Source organism: Ricinus communis, chromosome 8 (assembly GCF_019578655.1).
Source record: "Ricinus communis isolate WT05 ecotype wild-type chromosome 8, ASM1957865v1, whole genome shotgun sequence".
Lineage (NCBI taxonomy): Eukaryota > Viridiplantae > Streptophyta > Magnoliopsida > Malpighiales > Euphorbiaceae > Ricinus > Ricinus communis.
Window position 1 is genome coordinate 22,402,970 of NC_063263.1, and position 25,903 is coordinate 22,428,872.

The 25,903-nt window shown below is 30.4% G+C and overlaps 1 protein-coding gene across 1 annotated transcript; it reads right to left on the minus strand.

The window, feature by feature from the left end:
* Window positions 1-2,533: 2,533 nt before the first annotated feature.
* LOC125370893 lies at window positions 2,534-5,609 on the minus strand. The gene is made up of 2 exons (XM_048378318.1): window positions 4,643-5,609; window positions 2,534-2,691 (listed from the first exon to the last, which is right to left on the minus strand). The coding sequence occupies exon 1, from the start codon at window positions 5,591-5,593 to the stop codon at window positions 4,775-4,777; it is 819 nt and encodes a 272-aa protein (XP_048234275.1). The 5' UTR covers window positions 5,594-5,609; the 3' UTR covers window positions 2,534-2,691; window positions 4,643-4,774.
* Window positions 5,610-25,903: the final 20,294 nt, after the last annotated feature.

Genomic DNA, 25,903 nt, shown 5'->3' on the forward strand with positions numbered 1-25,903 from the left:
AAGTCATGTTTCCCTTCAGTTTTTAGTGTCTGTTTGGTGAGTTTTGCTCTGCAACAGTAAGCAGATGAACACTGCAGTCAGGTTTTATGTATTATTATCTTCAGAAGCTGGCCAATGTTTGATATTTGTAACTAAAACAGAAGGCATTTTATTATTTGGCTTTTTAATTTGGGCTAATTTTATCTTATTCCCTGAATTTATTTGTGTTTCTCATCAATGTTTTTAAGTTATTAATTTGTCATTTTTTACCTTGAAGATCCCTATAACTTAATTTTGGTTAAGATTTCATTGAAAATCTAATATGAAAGAGTTAAAATTGTACCATTAAGTTTTAGTTTTTTTCATATTGAATTTTCAATAAAGTTAAAATAAAACTAATCAAAACAAACTCTCATTATATAAAATTGAGATTCAAGAATATATGCAAATAGTCGGATACTTACCTGAAAATTAGAGTAGAAGAACTTCGTAACAGCGGAGAAGAGTTTCGCCTCGATTCCAAACGATTTCTTGTTTTTCTTCTCTTAAGATATTTCTAGTTAGAAATTGATCGAGAGATTAATTGACTCTGAAACATAAAGTAATAAGACCGGAATGAACTATGAACCAACAAAAAGAAGAATGCCTTTGAACTCTTGTTCGAGTTCTTCTTTGATGACCGAAAGGGGAGACAAAAACTCAAATCTTAACTAGTGCAAAAAATTTCATTAAAGTTTATTTATGCTCATGTATAACTCTGGAAGTTGGATGTAAAGATTGGCTAGACTCATCTAGGATTAATTAAAAATTAATATTAGCTTTTCGTATACAATCTTTTATACTATACTTTTGCCTTCTTTTATCTTTTTTCCTTTATCCATTATTCTCTGCTGTTTTAGTTCAATAAAGTCAGAACAATATCAATTAAATTCAATAATTAATTTTGAAGTGTCAGTCACATAAGTGTACGAAGCTAAAATAAGTTAAATAGAGTGCTTAAACCTAGTATATATCCCATTGAAAAATAAGAAAACTTCAATATCAAAATTCTAAATCAACAGAGAAACAATCAATATAAGTAATATTTAAAAAGAAAAAATTAAGATTGAAATTTAAGTTAGAGAAAGAAATGGAGTTTCTCTAGCCCAAGTCCTGTGTTTGCCATCTATTATGTTCTTGCCACATTACAACTTCATATACAAGAATTGTTGCATACTATATAACCATTAACAAAGCATTTAGTCCTATTCATTAGTGGGTTGTGTATATTCCCCTCGAGGCAGACCAATAGTTTTCCTATTCAGGACCATCAATTTTTATTTCTGAAGTGTATAATTCTCCCCAGAATAACAAGGAAGCTTAATAGAGAAACTTAGGCTCATTTTTGGTTTTCACAGTCATCACTTAAAAGTATCTACCTTGCACGATATGTATTTTCTATTCTATTAGAGAGTACCACCAACAGGAAGAGAATGGTGAACAGGGATTACCGATAGATTGAATTCAAATTATGTCCTCTTTTGATCCATGTTACTATGAAATTTCACTCCTATATAATTAAAGCCACTAGATTATGAACATTACTCTGTGCTCATTATGATCATAGCAAGCTTATGTGTTAAGAACCTCCAAGGATTAGAACCACGAACCCTAATGATTATGAACCTGTGAATTACTATCTTAGAAACCCAAGAACAAATTGAGTTTCAAAACCCAAGAACCGCTTAAATCAGATTGCAAGGTATGGTTGATCAAGATCAGAACCTAAAGAAAACTAAGTTCTTTAAACCCTAACCCTTAACACGCACAAGGATAGATCAATTCCTTGATAAGTGGTTTATGTATTCAACAAGAATTAAGAATTCAAGCAAATATGCAAAGGAAACAACTACTATAATTTTAATCAAAATTCGAATCCCTAAAACACACCTTAAGGGGCGTTTTTATAGCCACCTAACATAAGAAACCCTAGTAAAACTATTAAATCTAGCCGCCACATAAGAAAAATAGGAAATAACATTATTCTGAACTTAAATAAGAGATTTCAGCCCAAATATTAGCCCACATTAGTCTTCATGCACTTGGACTTGCAAAATATTAAATAAAGCCCATTCAGTTGTGTCTTTACTTGGGCCTATCCTAGCATGACCAATTAAGCTTCCTTGACTAGCCCAATCTTACATATAGCCAATTAAGGCTTCTTGTAGCTTCTTGGACCTTGACTTTGTTTGTAATTGGACCTTGTAGCATGCTCAATGGATCCTTAGCTTTATCTTTGGTTTTCTTGTTGTCCTCTCCATCAAGTCCATCTTTAAGCTTGGCCATGTCCATATCATTCCCTCCTTTTTTAGGATGATTCGTCCTCGAATCAAGTTCATCACCTACATTAAAAGGACTCAAATCAGCAACATTAAATGTACCACTCACATTATACTCACCTTTCAAATCAATCTTGTAGGCATTGTCATTGATCCTCTCAAGGACTTGAAATAGACCATTACCCATCGGACTTAGTTTAGACTTTCTTTGATTTGGGAACCTTTCCATGCGAAAATGCACCCAAACCCAATCTCCAGGTTGGAATACCATTGGAATTCGTCCTTTATTAACCCTCTCGGCCACTTTTGCATTTTGCTTCTCAATTCTCTCTTTAACTTGTTTGTGTAGCTTTTTAACCAAATCTGCCTTAGAAAAACCTTCAACACTAACAAGCTTGTTAAGAGGCAAATGAATCAAATCAATAGGAGTTAAAGGATTAAAGCCATATACAATTTCAAATGGTGAAGTGTGTGTAGTGCTATGAACAGCTCTATTATATGCAAATTCAACATATGGCAACAAATCCTCCCAAGATTTTAAATTCCTAGAAATCAAAGCACGAAGCAATTGAACCAAGGTCCTATTCATAACTTCAGTTTGTCAATTTGTCTATGGATGGCAAGTAGTAGAAAAAAACAATTTAGTTCCTAACTTACCCCATAGCACACGCCAAAAGTGACTTAGAAATTTAACATCTCTATCACTAACAATGGTCCTAGGTACTCCATGCAAACGCATAACTTCTCTAAGAAACAAATCAGCAATATGGACAGCATCATCACTTTTATGGCAAGGGATAAAGTGAGCCATTTTACTAAACCTATCCACAACAACAAATATGCTATCTCTACCTTTCCTAGATCTCGGCAAATCAAGTACAAAGTTCATAGACAAATCTGTCCAAGGAACATCAAGAATAGGTAAAGGTGTATATAACCCCTGGGGTTGCAATTTGGACTTAGCTTTCAAACACACAATGCATTGACCATAAATTTTATGCACATCACGTTTCATGCATGGCCAATGAAAATGCTCAATCAGAATATCATAAGTCTTTTGCACCCCAAAATGACCCATTAAACCACCCCCATGTGCTTCCCTAACCAATACAGCCCGCAAAGAACAATTAGGAATACAAAGGCGATTTTTCTTGAAAAGAAACCCCTCAAACACATAAAAATCAGCAGAAACAGCCCTATTAGCACAAGTTGTAAACATGCTGCTGAAATCATTATCACTCACATACAACTCTTTTATGAACTCAAAGCCTAGCAATTTAGAATCAAGAGTAGTAAGTAAAGTATACCTGCGAGATAGTGCATCAGCAACCACATTCTCCATACCTTTCTTGTATTTGATCACATATGGGAATGTCTCAATGAACTCCATCCACTTAGCATGTCTTCGATTCAGTTTGTCTTGCCCCTTGAGATGCTTCAAACTCTCATGATCTGTGTGGATGAAAAATTCTTTGGGCCATAAATAGTGTTGCCATGTTTGCAAGGCTCGAACCAAAGCATAGAGTTCTTTGTCATATGTTGGGTACCGAAGGGCTGCTCCATTTAGTTTTTCACTAAAATAGCATATAGGTCTGCCCTCTTGCATCAAAACAACCCCAATCCCAATGCCACTAGCATCACACTCAATCTCAAAGGTTTTGTCAAAGTTAGGTAAAACCAACAAAGGAGCAGCACACAACTTATCTTTAGGCATATTAAAAGCATGTTCTTGTGCATCACCCCAAGTAAACCCAACATTTTTCTTGACAATTTCATTCAAAGGTGCAGCTATACTACTAAAGTCCTTAATGAACCTCCTATAGAAACTAGCCAAGCCATGAAAACTCCTAACTTGGCTAATATTTTTAGGTGTTGGCCACTCCCTAATTGCTTCCACTTTCTCCACATCAACCTCGAGCCCCTTTGAACTAATAACAAAACTAAGGAAATTAACTTTATCCATGCAAAAAGCACACTTTTTCAAATTGGCATACAAATTTTCTACCCTAAGAATGTCTAGAACCCTACGCACATGCATGACATGATCATCAATGGACTTGGAATAAACTAAGATATCATCAAAATACACAACCATAAATTTACTAAGACACTCACACAAGACATGGTTCATCAACCTAAGTACTAGGTGCATTTGTAAGTCCAAAAGGCATAACTAACCACTCATAAAGACCATACTTAGTCTTAAAAGCCGTTTTCCACTCATCACCAGTTTTCATACGAATTTGATAATAACCAGAACACAAATCAATCTTAGTAAACAAACATGCACCATGCAACTCATCAAGCATATCATCTAACCTAGGAATGGGATGACGATACTTTACCGTTATTTTATTGATTGCACGACAGTCCACACACATTCTCCATGTGCCATCCTTCTTTGGAACCAAAATCACTAGAACCGCACAAGGACTTAAGCTCTCACGCACATACCCCTTTGACATCAGTTCTTCCACTTACCTTTGAAGCTCCTTTGTCTCATTTGGATTACTTCTATAGGCTGGTCTATTTGGTATGGAAGCCCCGGGTATGAAGTCTATTTGATGTTCTATCCCTCTTTGAGGAGGTAATCCACTTGGCATTTCCTCGGGAAAGACATCAGCAAATTCCTGCAAAAGATTAGCAAACACACTCGGCAAGGAAAGATCAAGTTCAGTAGTGTTCAAATATACATCTTTATAAGTAACAACAAATAACATCCGACTTGAATGAAATGCATGCCTAACTTCACTTTCCCTAGCCAAAAAACTACCCTTTGCCTTTGTTTTCTCTTTAGGCTGAATCTCACCCTTTGGATTTTCATGCTCCTTTTTGTTATTTTCAGCCTCACACCTCTCTCTTTCCAACTTACATTGGTCATCATATACTTTCTTAGGAGAAAGAGGTGTCAAAGTAACTTTTCTCCCATCCTTCACAAATGAGTACCTATTTAGAAAGCCATCATGGAAAGCCCTTGTATCAAATTCCCATGGCCTACCTAACAAGATATGGCCAACATGCATTGGCACTACATCACATAGTGCCTCATCTGAATATCTACCAATTGTGAAAGGTACAACAACTTGCTTGATCTCACCACAATTATTTAACCATAACAATTTATAAGGTCTAGGATGTGGAATTAGATTTAAACCCAATTTTTCAACCATTAAAGTGCTAGCAACATTTGTACAACTACCACCATCAATAATAACAAGACAAGTCTTACCTTGTACATGGCATCTTGTGTGGAAAATGTTGTCTCTTTGCTGCTCCAAGGTATCATCTTCCTTCATTTGAACACTTAGTGTGCGCCTAGCCATCAAGAGCTCATCTCCCATAGGACCCTCAATGCAATCATCGCTGCCGTCTTCCAATTGTGGTATCTCATAATCATTATCACTCTCTTCATTTGCTGTTTCAATCTCCCCATGGTCTCTATCCACCATTGCCCGTTTGTTTGGACATTGTGAAGCAATATGTCCACGCTCCAAGCATTTGAAACACTTGATGTCTCTATTCTTTTCTTTGTTGATTTCGGATTTAGATGTGTCTTTGTTGCCTGAAATACTTTTCCCTTTGTTGTCATTGGGAATAACCTTATCATCACCTTTCTTACCTCCTTTCCAAGAATTAGACCAATGTGGCCTCCCACTCGAAGTGCCCTTATATTCAAACCTTGTTGTCCCTCTAGGTTTTAGTTGCTTTTCCACCTTAATTGCAAGGTGAACTAACTCCTCAAGCTCCACATAATGTTGCAACTCTACCCTATTAACAATCTCCTTATTAAGCCCACCAATGAATCGTGCCATGGTAGCTTCTCTATCCTCATCCAAATCAACCCTAGTCATGAGCATTTCCATCTCCTTATAATAATCCTCAACACTCTTTGTACCTTGCCTCAAAGATTGGAGTCTTTGATGTAACTCCATATGGTAATGTCTAGGTACAAAATGCCTTCTCATGATAGTTTTGAGTGCAATCCAACTACTAATAGGCTCTTCCATGTTTCTTCTCCTACTAACCACCAACTGATCCCACCAAACTATAGCATAGTCACTAAATTGGATAACCACCAATTTCACCTTTTTCTCTCTCTGAAAAGTTATGGCAATCAAAGATAAGGTCAACTCACTTTTCCCACTCCAAATATGCCTCCGGATCAGTTTTCCCCAAGAAGGTAGGAATCCTAAGTTTGATACTACCCAAGTTCCTATCAACATCATCATAGTTCCCATAACCACCAAACTCACCACCAAAGTGTCCTCTACCTCTACCAAGATTTTGGTATCTCCTAGCTCCTCTACCCATGCCTCTACCAACCCCACCATAGGTTGCATTATCATACTCCTCAAAACCCTCATCAAAGTCATCTTCATTCACCCCAATTGGCTGACCATGATTACCTTGCACATTCCCCCCTTCATTAAGCCTATTTCCCAGACCTCGGGCAAGTGCATTAATTTGGTCCATAATGACTTATTGATTGGTTGCCATTTCCCTTTATTGGGCTGCCATGTCAAGTTGCAACCTCTCCATTTGCTCATTCATATTTCTTATGCTTTGTTGCACCCTCTCATTTTCATGCATTTGTGCCGCGGGTATTGCCGGTAGTTGGCACATTATTACCTCCACTAGAACCACTTGACATGCTGCAATAAGAGTTAGTACGCAATAAAAAAATTGAAGGAAATTAAGGACCTCACCAACACTCCCTCACGTGTTTACTCTCAATTAATGGGGATGGTCACTCGTGTTTCGCACAATCAAGAATGATCACACAAGGCTGAAAACTCACACCACTCAGCTTGTTTTCAAGGATTCTTATGTGAATCAATAACCACATATCAAGTTATTTCACTATGCTTGCAATGCACCAAGAATTATGATCTAAAAAGCTTAGTTGAGGCAAAACGCAAAAGTCAAGAAAATTAAACAAATAGTCACGCTTTCAATAAAATTAGGACTACAAACAAGCGAAAACTTCAAACGGATGCAAATGACATATAAAGAAACAATCTAGATGTAAGAAACAAGAAAGTTGCAGTTCAGCTTGAAATAGGAAAAGAAGGAACAGTAACAAAAACAAGTGTTTAATGAATCAAGAACAATGAAAAACTCAAAAAGAAGCAATGGGCATGTAAAAGGAACGAAAATAAGGTGAAAGAAACAAGAAATTAAGTTCAAGAACCAAGCAATCAAGTTTCAACCCGAATGGAAATTTCTAACCAAACAGTATTGGAAACAAGATTTTAAAGCTCAAGAATGAATTAAAACTTCAATTTGATGTATAAGACATGTAAGGAACAGATTTAGGAAGCAAAAATCATAAGGAAGGTTGATCAAGAAAGAAGGTTACCTCTTTATGCTTTAAATGTGTCAAATCTGCCCAAACTCAAAAGACACACAAAGAAGAGAATAAATGAAGGACAAAAACGAATTTAGAGCTGAATTAATTCAAATAAGATGGTATGTATAGGGCTCAGGTCAATGGAATTTAATGTCCCTTTGAATCTTCCCAAACAGCCACCTAATTCTTATTTGTGTAGGATTGTGAAAATCTCCCTAATTTCCTCTTAATTTTAGGAAACTTTTAAGACCAGCTGTAATAGAAACCTTTTAACAACCCTAATATCTATATAAACACACCATGAACAATGATTTCAACACCAAACACGTTTTTCTACTAACGAAGACAATCAAACCAATCTGACCTTTTTTTTTTGAATCAGAATCAAAACTACAAGAATCAAGAACTAAACAATGTAGATTTCAAGAATACCAAGAATACTTCAAGAACAATATTAAGAACTCAAGGAGAACAAACAATAACTTAAAAATGGACTTGATGGAGAGGAAAACAAGAAAACCAAAGATAAAGCTAAGGATCCATTGAGCATGCTACAAGGTCCAATTACAAGGTCAAGGTCTAAGAAGCTACAAGAAGCCTTAATTGGCTATATGCAAGATTGGGCTAGTCAAGAAAGCTCAATTGGTCATGCTAGAATAGACCCAAGTAAAGACACAACTGAATGGGCTTTATTTAATGTTTTGCAAGTCCAAGTACATGAAGACTAATGTGGGCTAATATTTGGGCTGAAATCTCTTATTTAAGTTCAGAACAATGTTATTTCCTATTTTTCTTATGTGGCGGCTAGGTTTAATAGTTTTACTAGGGTTTCTTATGTTAGGTGGCTATAAAAACGTCCCTTAAGGTGTGTTTTAGGGATTCGAATTTTGATTAAAATTATAGTAGTTGTTTCCTTTGCATATTTGCTTGAATTCTTGAATTCTTGATCTATCCTTGTAGCGTGTTAAGGGTTAGGGTTTAAAGAACTTAGTTTTCTTTAGGTTCTGATCTTGATTAACTATATCTTGCAATCTGATTTAAGCGGTTCTTGGATTTTGAAACTCAATTTGTTCTTGGGTTTCTAAGATAGTAATTCACATGTTCATAATCATTAGGGTTTGTGGTTCTAATCCTTGGAGGTTCTTAACATTATGATTTTTATTTTTCTTTTTTAATAAATTAAAATTAATTTAAAAATATCACACATGTCTTATCTATAAAGAGAAAATTAGAAAAAAAAAGAGTTGAAATATAGCCTAAATTTAGATAAAAACTAAAGTGAAGACATTATTGCTAAACAATTTCTTGTCTTTCTGTCTTCCATATTGAATCAAAGACTTTGTTAGACAGGAAGTCTACTCATCGCAGACGTTGCTTTTAAGAGATTTACAAAAGGAAGTTTACTTAAGTAGCAATTTGAGCTATTTCATCATATTTTTCTACTAATAATTGAATAAATAGTATTTCTATTAGTCCTGCACAAATTCCCACTAGCAAAATATATAGATCTTATGTTTTTGCAATGTCCAAAATTATGAAGCTATCAGTTTATTATTAAGCATTATTAAATAATATAAATACTTCAAATACAAATAATATCACATGGAATATAAAAAGAATGTAATATAGAAAGACCCTAGGGTCTAAATGACACATAAAAGTTACATTCTTTACTCGTAATAAAATACGTACCAATAATTTAGTTTCATTTATTTGTACTTATATTACAAACGACAATGATAAATTATTTGAAATAAAAAATCACATTAATTATACCTTATAAAGAAACTAGTTCTTTTCTAATAAGGAAATTTCAGACATATTTCCAATAAAGCCAGGGGTTACTTGATGCATGGGCAATCATTAGCCCTGCATTGATGATGTTAATCACATAATGGCGTTGTGCCAATTTTTAATTTTTTTTTTTGGGACCCAGAACACAAGCTCATTGGAGTTGAGGTCTCCTAACTTGCCTTTATTTAGTTTAAAGACTTTGGTACCTAATTAAATGGAAAGGTAAAACTGTAGGCACCCAATTAATAACTAAAGTAAGTCAATACCAAATTTAAGTGTAGGATTTATTGTCACTAATAGCACATTTAATAATGTAAATATTCATCTATAATGCTTTTAGCTTGTCTATGAGTGAAAACTCAATTCAGTACCATCCACGTAATACCAGCCACAGTTTTCTTTTTCTTCCCAAATTTTCACGCAGAAAAGTAATAATAACAATAATTTTCGTCAGTCTTTGTCCAAGAATCCGTCTTACTCTTGACGCTCTTCCTTCTTTTTCTTCTGCATAATACTGAATTTGTCAACTTCAATCTTTTCCTTGTATTTACATCACCTAAAACCTTCCCACACTGAAGACAACATCTGCAAAGAGAAACACGTACAAGGGTTAACAAATTTATAAACAATATCTTTGTTTCAGAAAACAAAAATATCATCCGAAAGACTTAAGAATATATAAAAATATATTAATTAAATGCGTATTTAAAATTATCGTTGGATATTAAAAAATAGATTTAAAATTTAATATACTACCAATTTTCTTAATTTTCACTAAATTATATTTTTTAAAACTTACTTTTAAAATTTTTATTTTTACAAAAGCAATTTACAAAATTCAAAAAAATAAATAAACTGAAGTTAATGCCAATCACAACTTACTTGAAATTATCGGCGATTTCAGTAGTGCAAAAATCGAGACAGTGAGTACACCAAGCCATCAGGGGAGCTCCTTCCTGAATATTCATATTCAACATAAAATCTGAGAAAGTTTTAAGGTCTGGTTTGCTGAATTTAAAGTATGGTATCTATGCCTTGGACACCAAGTATAAATATAAGTATGCGTTGCTTCCTGATGAAGGAGGAATTCTTTTCCTTATGGAATTCGGCAATCACTCTGCACGATTTTATAGAATGATTGTATTTTATCAAAAGACAAACACACCCAACAGCCCAATTGTTGTTTAGGCCCAATTTTAAAGATTTTAAAATTGATTTTGTGGGTTAAAAGACTTGAAGAAAATAACTATATTGAATTACCAATTAAATTTGAAGGAATAAACTAACTACTATTTTTACTTAATTTTTTAAAACCAGCTTTTCAACATCTTCTCGACCACGGTTATCAACCACTATTAATTAGGAATGGCAATCACTATTAATTAGCAGAGGTATTGAATCCAAATCTGTTTAGGATATAATTATATAAACTCATCTTAAATTTATTATTTGTATTCATCTTGAATTCGATTAGTATTACCCATACACTATATGGACTCTTCTAAACTTCATTATATTTTATATATATAAATACCAATAGGATAATGAGTACATTTTGCTAAAATTTATAAATTTTATGTAAATAAATTTAGATAACAGAACGAATATCTGTTTAATAAAATCATTTAATATATAAATTTAATGAAATTAAAAGATAAGAATTAAATTAATAAAACAAATATTAGATTGAATAAATTTTTTAATTAGATAAATCTTTTTTAAAAAATCTAAATTAATCAAATAAAAAGTTAAAAGTACATATAAAAATATGGGAAAACCGCCACCGCGGCGAGAGATGGTGAGCGCGGTGGAGGACATGCGGCCATCGGAGAGCGTGGATATCGGACATGCGATCGCCATAGTCATCGAATTGATTTTGTTTTGGATTTGGAATTTGATTTTGATTTTTGATTTTGATGTTGTTGTGTAAACTTAGGATCTTGCAGAGGAGAGGTTGGGAGTTGATCCTGTGAATTAGTCGGAGAGCTCATGTTTAGCTTCAATTTTGGTGGCAGAGACGGTGTTGTGTGTAGTTAGGTGTCTAGTGAGAAAGCGATTTTTAATTGCTGGAGGACCGGGGGCTCTAGAGATTGAGCTCTCAAGGTAGCTCGGGGCTTGGGCAAAGGGAGCTCTGACTTTAGTTGATTGGGTTTTGCAGAACAAATGGATCAAGTAAATTGGTTGCTTTCTTCTCAAATGCAAAGTAGAAAATTGAGATTAAAAAACACAGAGAAAGTAAGAGAGATTAAAAACAGAGAGAGAAAGAGAAAGGAAAATAAGAGAGAGAGAGTAAAATTATTTTCTTAATATTTAGTGTGGGGGAGAGTGCTTGGGAACTTCCCTTTACTGTATTTTATTTACCTTCTGTGCAGTTAAAGACACGAAGTCTGATTTAAAGAGATCATAAATATAATAGAGAAGAAATTGTTATTTTATACAATTTGTAGAATAATTTTATTTTAATATTTTTAAATCTTTTTCATTTTTAGGAAATGTTTTTTCATATAACTTTTTCATTTGCACTCAAATTTCTCATTCTTACTTCATATCTAAATTTCAGATTTTTCTTTATTTTCTATTAAAATTTTTATTTCCTAATTTGCATACATTCTTGCAATGTAATTTTATTACTTATACTGTTATAAAAATAGATTAAATTTTTAAAATTAAAATGATTAGAAATAGCTAACTTTACTTCCTAATTTGCTAATGTGTAGTGTGAGGTATCTTTAACCCACCACCAATACAATTTAATTTGAAACTTATAGGGTAAATTTGAATTCAATTTGTTTTTACTATCATTTTTAGCAATTAATATGTAATATTATTGACAATCCAATAGTTATTTTTATATTATATATGAGTTTGTGATTTTTTATTAATATTTAAAAAAATTAAAAAAGCAAAAGACTAGATATAGTGTATTTAATCCATTCTAAAATTTTGTTTATAAACAAGTTTTCTGAGAAAAATAGATATGAGTTATCCATGGTAAAAGAAAGAGTTAAAATAGAAAAGTTAAGTATTAAAACTAAGAAAAGACAAAATAGAATGGAAGGTATTAAAATAAAGGTCTAATTGCAAATTTAATCTTTATCTTTTCTTTTTTTTTTTTGGTTTCTAATATGACTTTTTAATTTTGACAATTTGAGTGACCATTTATGCAAAATTTACAATTTAGTACACTGGCAAACATTCTGGTGTATTTGTGCTAGCGTGTCAAGCCAGGCTCCCATGTTTATGCAAACGTGTTAAAATATATCGACACGTCATATCCACTTGAGCTTTAAGCCAAACGGTACATTTTAGAAACTCTTAAACCCTAACAACATAACTTTTTCTTTTGCAAACCCATTTCCATTTGCAATTGGTAACCTTAGAATAGAAATTTTGTCTTCGAGCTGGAGAACATGTCAACAACAAGCCCCCACACACCAAACTCACTATTATCAGGGAGCCGTGCTTCTTACACTAGCTCAGTTCCCTCAATATTGTGTAGAGGGCATGAACTTGACGCTGATCTCTTGACTTCAATGACTGATAAGAACCTAGTACGAAAATTCTTTCTCCGTACATTAGAAAGGCAGTATGTTAGGTTTTTGCACTTTATGTTTGCTATTCTTTTTGCTTTTTGGAAGTAAGTTGTGTTTTAAATTTGGGATTGAAGCATGATGATTGTGGGTTTTTCGAATGACTTGATCCCGAGCTTCCACCATTCCAGAAGAGCTATTTTATGACGCTGAAGGCACAAAAGGATACGTTATGGAGCAATTAAGGTGCAAAGCTTCAATGGAGAACCTATTGGTTGAGAAATTGACGATGAAAGAAGTTAAATTAGAGATGCAGAATGAGAACTATAACAAAGTTGTAACTAGGGCAGATGAGCTTTCTATCAAGAATGCTGAAATGGAGAGGAAGATTAGGGAACTCAATCCTAAGAAGAAACAGTTAAAGATCGAAAATAGAAATTTGAAAGATAGATTGAGAATAATTAACTTATTTAATCGTGTTATGTTAGTAATATTAATTAGTTTAATGGTGCTTGTAATGTTATTTTCCTTCGAAAGGAATGGTGGCGGGAAAGCTGAAAAGCTGATGTTGAAGTAGTTCAATTTATGGTTTATAAAGTAGTGGTAAGGCACTTATGGTTTTGTGATTTATTCTAAATGGTAATGTAAGTGTGCTTTATCAATTGAACAATTTAAGTTGATTAATAAATGTGTTTGCCCTTACTTCATTTCAATAAATAAATAGAATATCCATAACACCAATTTTTAGTATGCATAATAAGGTTCTCATAGTTATGACCTCTAAAATTACAATGCACAAAATCATAGAATTTCAAGTTAACAAAATAACACAATAATAGAATATCCATAACACCAGTTTTTAGTATGCATAATAAGGTTCCTTCAGTTGGCATTTGCTTTCTTGAGTGACCAAATGGCCTCCAACTTCGTTTAACACATTTGAGGATGTTTGAGACATAATCACTGCAACAATCCTTCCACCTTTACCAGTTCTTCCATCCTTCCTTCCTCTTCTAGTCCTGTCACCCCTCTCTTCTATTCCAATGGTTGTAGAAGATTCTAAGAGCTACAAAGACATTGTATATCTTGCATAAGATGGTGTATTTTCCTATGAAGCAGCCCTTGTAACTCCAATTGTTAAATGAATAACTATTATCCTATTTTGCTTGGGCATCTAAAAATAAATATAATACAAAAGTGTTGGTAAAACTACAAAAAAAAAAAAATAGAGAGAGGTCCAATATAGTGAGATCTATTACCCTCATGTAAATATTGCTTGTTTACTCAAATACCCTGATTCCATATCCTTTTCTAACCTATATAATACAAAACATCCACAAATAAGAATTTGTTATATATAACTAAACATAATTTAACTAGTTTAGTATATATACCATAGCTCTTTGTTGGACAACTTTCAAATGACGATATGTTACAAAGGTATTTCCACTTTGTTGTTGACTTGCATTTATATTTGTACTCCTTTAAAACTTATCTATTGTTATCATTTTATGTCTCACAGTTGCAGGTCTTGGTTGCCTTATAGTCTCAACTCCACTAGATGACCCAACGGTTGATTGACCATCCACTCTTTCCTTAAGTGGTCTACCTCTCTTAGCCTGTTTATGCTAGAAAATAATAGAAAAATTGAACTACAACATCTAATATTAATGAAAATATGTTATTCATGTTTTTCAAAATTTAATTATCTTACATTAGTTTTTAGAGATCTTTCCACAGCCTCATTGATGCAAATTCTCTTGTTATATCCTACTTGAAGATATTTTTGACATGTCATTTCAATGCTTACCTTCTTAGCTTATTTTCATTCTTTGGTTCTTCAAGTGCCCTCTTCTTATTTTTCTTAGGCCTTCTTGGCATTTTCTTGAATGGTGGTGCTGTTATAGGATTTCCAGCTACTTCAAGCTATCATTTCTTCCCATTCAGTGGTTTAAGGACACATTAATAATGTGTCAATATACTTTTAGACACTATAGTAATAATCAATAAAATCTGCGGGGACCTTTTTCATGAAGTGAATTGTTGAACATGCATGAATGCATGAGATCCCCCTAATATCCCAATGCTCTATAAGTAGGGCTGAGCACGGATCGGTCCAATTCAGTTATTTATAAATCACCAGTACCATACCAAACCTCAGTTATTTTAAAATTGAAGGTACCAGTACCGTACCAAACATAAAAGGACCCAATACCGTATTGTACCAATTTTACGGTTCAATACAGTTCGGTTCGGTGCTATTTTCGGTTCTAAAAAATTTAACTTTAGTCTCATTTTTAATCAAATACATTTAGAGAAAATATGATTACCAACCTAAAAAAGTAGCATGAAAATCTGAATTAAAATTGTAATCACATTCTTGAACAACCTGTTTCGCAATTCAATCACTTGCAAATACAATAATTCATTCAATATTCAAATACAAACCATTAAAATATATATTACTGCTAGCATAAAAATATTTTACAGATAGCAATCATTAAAATAAATAATTTTACAAACTTTATGTAGCACTAAAATACATGTCCAAAATTAGCAAAGGAATGTTATTACCTCCTCTCAAAATTAGCACTCCACATTTAATCTTAGCATAAGGGACTCGCCAATCTCAGGATCTTGAATAATTTCTACAATAAAAGTAAAAAATTACGTCAATAAGACTTAACAGCATCAACAATAAACAAACATATGTAAGAAGTAAAGAAATGTTACCTGACTCTATGCTTTCAATATCCTCTATTGATTCTTCTAGTTGGATAGGTTTATTTGAACTTCTAAGCCAATCTTGACAACAAATGAGGACCTCCGCTGTTGTAGGAAGTAAAGAACTTCTATATTGTTAAAAGTTGTTTTGACAATTTTTTCTCAAGTTTTGTTTGATCTTTTTCAAAAAAAAAATTAAATTTATAAATATAATTTAATATTTTTTTATATTTTAATATTAATTTATAATATTTTAAAAGTTAATAAATTAATTATTTCTAAATATTTAATTTTTTAAATTTTATTAGTATAATAATATAAAAATTATTTTTAAAATATTTATTTCTTAATTTTAATATTTATATGAAGAATACTTTTAGTATAATTAATATTATTATTTTTAAAATAAAAATATTATATAATTAAAAATTAATTTATTAATAAATATAGTGTAAATAATATTATATTTATATAATAATATCTTTTATAATTTTTACTAATTTATATAACTTTTTATTAAATTAAGTAATTTTTAATTAACTTGTCAAAAATTTCTAGATAGTAAATAAATTTTAAATCTAGTATTATAGTATGTATACTAGATTACTAGTATCAATATACTATATGACATATTAATATATATAACTTATATTTTTTATAGAGTATAAAGTATATTATAATATTATAGTTATTTTTAATATGTATTATTTTTTGTATTTCGATAACAATTGCTTTAATTATATAAATAATAAATATAAAATAATTTTTTATAGAGCATATGTATTATTTTTTTAATATATGTATTATTTATGTAATATAAATAATTATTTATAAATATATGTAAAAAATTCGGTTCTACGGTTTGGTCTGGATCAGTACAAGACGGATCGGTTCTGGTACGGTTTTTACTAAAGAACCAGTACCATACCGTAATAGTAAAAAAATTCGGATCGGTTCAATTCGGTTATAAAAACTTTCAGTTTTTTCGGTTCTGGTACTTTTCGGTACGGTTATTCGGTTCGGGCGGAAATCACCGAGATCCATACTCAGCCCTATCTATAAGTGCAACCAAATTTTTTTAATTCAACTACAAATCCATCATCCCCTATTGCAACCTGAAATGTCTCACTAACAACTAGTTTACTAATACAAAGTCTGCTATTATACCTATTTTGTTCAAGTTTTGCTCTAATCCTAGGAGAAATGCTATTTGTAACCCCACTCATCCCTATTAACTTAGTATGCTACATTTCCAGAAGTGCAGCCCTAATATCCTCAAGCATATCAATAATAATAGGTCTACATCTAGCTTTTATAATATATCCATTAAAAGTTTCTAAGATATTATTATCTACCATATCACATTTTGGTAAACCCAAATAAGCTACTACATTTTCCCTTTTGAGCTCATCCAATGCAGCTTTTAAAGATGCCTTATTGGTACTACTCATAGCTTTCCAAAACATGTTCTTTAAGGTCTAACCATTGAACTCCTTCCAATTGTAGTAAACATGGCGAGCACAATTTCTGTGTTTAGCAAAAGGGGACAATTTCTCTATAGTATTGGTCAAACCCCAATAGACAAAAATAATAAAATGAATGATTATATTTAAAATAGAAATAAGTTATTAAATACATGTAATTGAACAGGTCATTGAAAAATTATTAGAATATAAATAAGTTATTAGACAATTTCTCAAGGGGTCATTATTTTTTGCTGGCCACTGACAAAGATTCAACCCAAGCCATCATTAATATTGAGCCCTTCAAAAAGTATCTTAAGAAACCTTTTCTCAAAAATTTCGTTTTCAGCTTGAGGTATTGCCTAAGAGATTGGGAACATCTTATTTCTCTCATCCTTGGCAGTTGCACATAATAGGGCCCCACCTAAAAAAGTTTTTAGAATTGAACCTAATTATGGGTCTGCATCCAGATAAAAATCCTTTTCTAAGTGCACTAAATCCAATAAAAAAATTCATGATACACTAGGTTCCTCAAGTAAGAAGTTAAACCTACCATGAGGGTCAATCCTCATCAACTTAGCCTTATATGATCTCAAACTAGCATAATGATCATGTATTAACCCTCTAAGCATCTCTAGAGCTTTCCATTTTGCTCTGTACAACTTCCACTTGGATAACTCAACAACATACTTTTCAAGCACATTATCCTCTAAATTTTTTATTGACCAGTTTGGATTTCTTCTAAATCTATGCGCATATTCCCTTACAATACAAGTTGATGTAGCTTGTCTATTTCTCATCTCCATATGGCATCTGTGAGGGCCGTTATAAGTCTTCAATGCAAATATCTTTTATTTTTTTATCACACTTGCATAGAACCTCCAAGGACAGCTTAGTACACATCCAGCTTCTAATTGATTTAGATTGCTTTTTGTTATTTGGATATTATGGCCATTTAAAATGGCATTGCCTTTCAACAGCTTCTCTACACTATATTCTATTATCAAACCACATACCTAATCCAAACTCCAGAGTTTTATGATTACACTTACGATCATAAAATATTCTCTTCGTCAGTTGAATCAGAGTTTATATCCCCTTTCAGAGTCTTCAAATTCTGACACTATTTCTCTGTTAGATGCTCCATTAACATTAATATCTTTAGCCACTTAGGCAATCTTGCTTTGAAACGCACCTATAATGTTGAACGTTTTTGCAACCTCATCAGTTGGAACATATCTCCTATACTTAGACTTGTTCTACCTAGCTTTAATATATTCTTTATCATATGAAGCTAGTTCATAGTCTGATAGACCATTATCAATATCACTTTTCCAACTGAACAGTAGTCTAGATCTTTATCTTTATCCTCTTCATGTCCCCATCTGTTAGCTCCCTTTCCATTGCAACCTCAACTTGAACATCTTCATTACTAACCTCTCATTCCTCATCTTCATGATGTTCATCTTAATCATCTTCACTCAATTTCAAGCTAGCAGAAATGTCATTAACCTCAAACTTCTCACCAATATTATCTATAGGTTTTCCCCCCTCTACATATGCATTTATCATACCACCTCCAACAGAATCTGACTAAAGCATATCCATAACTCCAGAATCATCATGTACAACCTTATACCCCTATTAATTCTGGACCTTGGTGTTCTATATGACAATTGGTCCCAAGAACTGTAACCTAACTTCTCTACTTCATCTTCTAAGCTTTGATATCCAAACCTATTCATATCTAAACCATGCATTGAGCTTATTGCACCCTTAATATATACCCTATCACTACCAGCAGTCATTAACCTCTACCATGGTAGAAGTAAATAGAGAATCTATCACTACGATATAAATGAACAAATTATTAACAGTTACTACTTCATTAATATTTTATCAGTGTAGATGATTATTTAACTAAAGTACTATAGTAAAAATACTAGACAATATTACTGTTTGGAATATCAAACACAAATGAAACTATAGTGAAAACTGTAATAAAATATACAACTCATGAAACTGATAAATATTTAGAGGGACCACATGTGTAGTTATCAAAATAAAAAAAAATCCTTACTTGTTAGCCATTATCACGACAATGCTTGTGGTTAGAACTAGTGCAAATGGGACCACTGCAACTTCAAGTTGGAAGGTATATTGTTATTGTCCCTTGATGCAGTAAGAAAGGGGAGTTGAATTGGTGTGTGAAAGGTTAATAGAAAATTAAGAATATATGCAAAGAAGAGAAGAGAAGAGGAAAAGAATAGACACAAAGATATATAGTGGTTTGGATATTAACCAACACTACATCCATTTTCCAACCTACAATTGGGTATCTCACTATGAATGATCCTTTTGTAGGTGCAAGATTAAACCTAAGTGTTTTCAAGCTCACACTTAAACTTATCCCTAGGAGTTTTTCCAAGCTCACCCCAAACTTATCCCTAGGAATTTTTCCAAGCTCACCCCAAACTTAGTGTTTAGGCTCACACCAAATCATAGAAGAGTTTTTCTTCCTTGGCTAACTCTCAGACCCTTTTTCCAAGTGTTTAACGCTAACACTCAACCCTTTACAAGAGAATTAAAATGTAGAAGGATAAAATATCACTTTGCAAGAGTTTAGACACTTAGAAAAATGAATAACCATTGTCTAAGTCTTTAAGAGGGATATTTATACGCATACCAACATCTTAGAGATGTTACAAATAGCTCATACTTCATCAAATACAAAGTAAAGATGATTTGGCAAAAGTAACTTTCTGCCAAAGAAGTACCCCCGCGCTTTTTGAATATAGCTCCAACGGCTCTTGACATATGGCACTACTTTATCGGCTGACAACACAATAGTCACTAACTTAACATTTAATGCGAATGTTACCCTAGCGCTGGAGAAGCGCCCTTGTTAAAGCACGCCTAAAAGCACGACCGCGCTTGAGCTCGTGCTGGAGAAGCACCCTTGCACTCCAAAAGCGCCCTCGCGCTTCACAAGGAGAAGACTCTTTGAATACCAGGTGTCAGTGTCTGACTAGGGAGGCTTCCAGGTGATTTTGAGAAAAGCGTTCCCCGTGCTTTGATAGCACCCTCGTGCTTTGAAAGCGCCTCGCGCTTTTACAGCTTCAGCAAAGCTATTTGATTTTCTCCAAGACCTTATGTCCAATGCTTAAGCCACTTTAACGCTATATAATAGACACTCAAAATATGAAATTAGTACACCTTAATTTGAATGTCAAGTTCAAAAAAAAAAAAGATTCTCAAAATCATGAAAGAACTTAGGCTAATAACTATCTTGTTCAAAACTATTCCTTCAGGAACACAAAACCCACCTTTTCTTAAAGCATTAGCTCCAATATATGCTCGATTTCACATATGAAAAAGTATGATTATGGTTTATGACAAAGAAATTTGAAGAGAAATTGGCAGATTCATTCGTTAACATGTAAATAGAATTTTAGGACTTTTTAACAAAATGCTTAATTCATTTTGCGGATTCGATTTTTGTTATGTTTTTAGGGTTTGAAAGTTTCTAAAACGCACCATATAGATGTTCAAAATGCATCGTTTAACTTAAAGCTAGAGTGGATATGACGTGTCGATATAATTTGACACGTTTGCATAAATATGAGAGCCTGCCTGACACGCTGGCACAAAAAAATAGAAAATGTCATAATTAAATTTGCAATTAGACCTAAAATAAAATTATCATGAGAATTAAATAATTTAACTACAATGTTGTTTTTCTCAATTAAATTTATAATAAGTTTAACTCATACCACATGTCTAAATAATAGAGAGAAAGTAAAAAAGAATGCAGTAAAAAGAATGTATTTAACATTCCTCGTATTGTGGGTGATGTGCTTCCATAACATAACATCATAGCATATAGGATATTATAAAAGTGTGAACGGGAAATGAATGACAGATTTACTAAAACAACTTTATTAATTATTTAGTTAATTGAATTAATTATATTATTTATTAATATATTTTATTAATTATAAATTTAAATTTAAAAGTTTAAATCTATTAAAATTTCAACATTAATTGTAAAATTTAAAATTTAAAATTATACATAGTTCACCTTTGATCAGTTCACAGATGGATTGGAGGATTTCTTTTTAATTGAGTCGCATTCAATTTGATGAATTCATGGAAATTCCATCATTTTGCAAATACATATAATACAGAAAGTTCATATATGGTGGCGTGCTTATTACCCATATGAAAACGATAGTTTATTAATTAATTTTACTAATAACAAAAATATCAATAACCTATTAAATGTAAATTTAACTTTAAAAGTCCAATTTTATTAGAATTTCAATATGATTGTAAAATAGAACTTCTAAATAACATCAAGCAAAATAAATTTAATAACAATTAGAATACGCGTGTATAATTATAACATGTAATAATGAAAAAGAATGTGGACAAATAAATTTATCAAAAACTTGACTAAACTTTGAATTAATTGGATTAATTAATAATGATTTTAATTTTAAAAATTATATTTTAATTACTTTTTGAATATAAATATTAACTAATAAATTAATTTTTTAATTATATGATAATTTATAATCCTAAAAATAGTATATAAATAATATTTTAATATTAATTTTATCTTTAATATATCAATGTAATCAGTAGAGAATAAAAATTAACATACTAAAAAGACAATAATAAAAAATAAAAAATAACATGTATAGCTTTACTATTAATTTTAAAAATATATTATTTTTAAGCGATAATGAGTTAAATAATTAATATTCACGTGTGACGCACATGAATAAAAAAAGCTAAGAATATTAAAGAAAAATATTAACATGTCATCATAGCTTTATCATGGCAATAATAATAATAATAATAATAATAATAATAATAATAATATAAAAAATATTATTATTATAAATTAACAAAATGTAAGAAAAGAAATAATAGTGATAAAGTATATTTAAATGAATTATTAAATTTTTATTTTAATATGATATAAATAAATTTGTTTTCTCTTAATTGTATTAATATGTTTTTATGAGTATATAACGTAAGTTATATATAACATACATAATTTTTAACTTAATAATCCTACCATTATGTCATTAATAAAAATTTCAAAGTAGTTGACATAGTTTAAACATAAAAATTTTATAAAATTTAATAATAACTTGAATAATTTCTTTTTACACTTCAAAAATCATTGAAAAATAAATTATTGAACTTCTATTTCGTTATATTTACCTAAGATAATGATAATGATTTAAATGTATTTCAGATATTTAAATCTAAAATGAAATATTAAAATAAAAAATTTTAAGTTTATAATTTTTAAAAATAAAAAAATGATAGTTCATATTAGAAAGTATTTATTATGTCTTACCTTCTTAAAATAAAATAAAAATTATTAATGTGAAATTATCTCCATTAAATTAATATATTTTTACAGTATATATGAGTCTTAACCTTTTAATAATATATTAAATCTATTTATTGCTAAAAATACAAATTTTATGTTATTAAATTTATAAATATATTTATTTATTTTATTTTATAAATTATAACGAGTCAAATAGTTAATCTACACGTGTAACGCATGTGTGAAAAGAAAACTAATATATACAAAAGTGCAATAGGGGAGGACATGTAAATTCAATAAAATAGCCTTATTGATTGTTTAGTTAACTGAATTAATTAGGTCATTTATTAACTAATTCTATTAATAATAGAAGTACCAAAAAATTATCAAGTATAAGTCTAATTCTAGAAGTCCAATTCTATTAAGATTTCAAAAATTGTAGTAAAAGAATATTTTAAATAATATTAGTAGTAGTAGTAATGATTCTAATTATAAATAATCAATCTATCTTTTATTATATGAGTAATGATTTAATATTTATTATACTATTTTAATATATAATAAATATTATGAGCCTAATTATTAAGATTTATATAAATCGCACGTGGATAAAGAACTAAAATAATATTATACCAATAATATATCGTATATGTAATAAAACATTAAAGTATTTGCTAGTTAGGTATGACTTAATTTATTATAAAGTACATTAGTTTTAGATGAAAAATAATCTTATATAAAATCAAAAATAATAAAAATTAACAATAGTGAGATGAAACACAATAAAAAAGAATTTTATTCTTTGCGGACAATAAAATTTGAGTACTTTTAATATAACCTTTGTTACATACGAAATCAATATCGAATTGGTTAATCCTATAATAATAATCCCATAGGAACTAATAAAAAATTTTAAGAAGTAAACATTAGACGCCATTCGTATTAAGTAAATATTATTTGAACTCTAAATACTATAACAAACTTATTTATTATTAGCTTTAAAAAAGAGAAAATATATTTATTAATAATAAATGGATTCTTCTATGTATAAAAAATAATATAATTTGAATATAACAGTATGAAAGAAGAGAGGATATGTAGATTTACTAAAATAGCCTTTTTAATTGTTTAGTTAATTGGATTAATTAGGTCACTTATTAGTTAATTTTATTAATAATAAAGGTACCACTAATTTATCAAGTATAAGTCTAACTCTAGAAGTCTAATTCTATTAGAATTCAACATTAATTGTAAAAATAAATTTTTTGAATAATAATAATAGTAGTAATAATGATTCTAACTATTAATAACTTTTATATGTTATCTTATATGAATATTGATTTAGTATTTATTATATTCTTTTAGTATATAATTAATATCACGAGTCTAATTATTAAAATTTACGTGTATTGCACGTAGACCTGTTCATGGGCCCGGGTACCTGCCCGGCCCGATGTTTAGTTTAGTTAGAAGAAAAAAAATGTGATACCTAACATTTGAACATGTGACCTTCAACTTATAATTATACATACCACTTAGCTACCTATTATTTCTATTTATAATTTTATTGTTATTAATAATGTATTTACATAAAACTAAACCCAAGCCCGACCCGAACATGCCCAGACTCGATCCATATTTACAGGTTTAACAATTGGCCTGGCTTTTTAAAAATTTCGGGCTTGGTACCGAGAGATATTAAAAAATTCTCGGGCTTGGAGGGGTCGGGCTTGTTAAAAATAAAATCAAGCCCGGCCAGGCCCGGCCAGAGCCCGCCCAGGCCCGGCCCATGAACAGGTCTAATTGCACGTAAATAAAAAAACTAAATGGATATTGTACTAATTATATATTATATATGTAATTAAACATTAAAATATTTTCTAATTAGGTTTGACTTAATTTATTAAAGTATGTTATTTTAGATAAAAAGAATAATTTTATAAAAATTCAAAGAAAACAACAGTGAGATGAAACGTAACAAAAAAGAATTTTGTTATTGAAAGGAATATTTCTCGGATAATAAAACTTAAGTACTTTTAATATAACTTTTATTAGATATGAAATCAATATTAAATTAGATAATCTTATAATTATAATTTCATATAAACTAATAAAAAATTTTAAGAGATAAACATTAGACAAATATTATTTGAATACTAAAGATTATGACAAATTCATTGATTATTAGCTTTAAGAAAGAGAAGTATTTTTATTAATAATTAATGGATTCTCTATTTATAAAATTAATATAATTTAAAAAAATTCATCTTTTAATATTAAAAGTTCTTATAATTCTAATTGAATAAGTTTTTATGTTAACTATATCTAATAATTTAGTTAATAAATTTATAAATATAATACATGGATCAATCTATTAAAAGAAAACCATGAAATCTAGATCAATATGTAGTATAAGATCTATATTAAAAAAATTTATTATTTTAAATTTTAACATTAATTACATTTTATTTTATCAGCAATAATGAATAATGCATTTCAGTTATTAATTTATTATTATTATTATTATATTAAATTAAAAGGATAATCAAATAAATTTATTAAAAACTTTTTGTACATTATTTTATTATAATTGATTAAACCATAATTTATTAATCATATATCAATTGATAATTAATATTTATAATAATTTATAGTAACAATGTGTTTTAATGATATGAAGATGTAATAATATAGTAAAAATATCATTAAATACAATTTAAAAATATATTTAACGGTAATATAAATATATTAAAAATATACAAATAAAATATATAAAAAAGATACAATAATGTAGTTAAAAAAAAACTGTGTAAAATTATAATTTTTTTTAAAGAAAAAGTCGTAAAAGAAAATACTGTAAAAACAAAATTCTCGCGTGCTTTTCCGTAAACCTGTAAAAGTCCCCAAGAAAAAAGGGGAAATAGGATTTCCCATTTTTACAATTCAAATGCTTATGTATATACAAGCCTAACTGGATTAGTAGTTCGACACCTTATATCTCATGCAGAATTAATTTTTTATAATGAACTATTTGAAAAAAAAAGGTTCTGTATCCCTATCTCTCTAACACTAACAACAAGCACTGATCAACTCTCTAATAATAATGTTCTATAAATCAATTTCATCCGGATCAATAGGAGGTATAAATAGTATTTTCTAATACTTCATTTCTCTTTCTATGCAATTTGAATCATATTAAGGATCAATTTGGCACAGTTTTCTTTCCTCTTAAAATTTTCAAAACAATTTTTTCACAATCAGACTTGGAGAATCAATGGAAAATTCAATTTTTTAAATCATTATTCACTCTGAAAAACTATGCCAAACGAGACTTAAATAGGCTAAGAGTTTTCAGCAGATTTTCAGTTCTAAGTTTCCATTATTCTACATTTGCT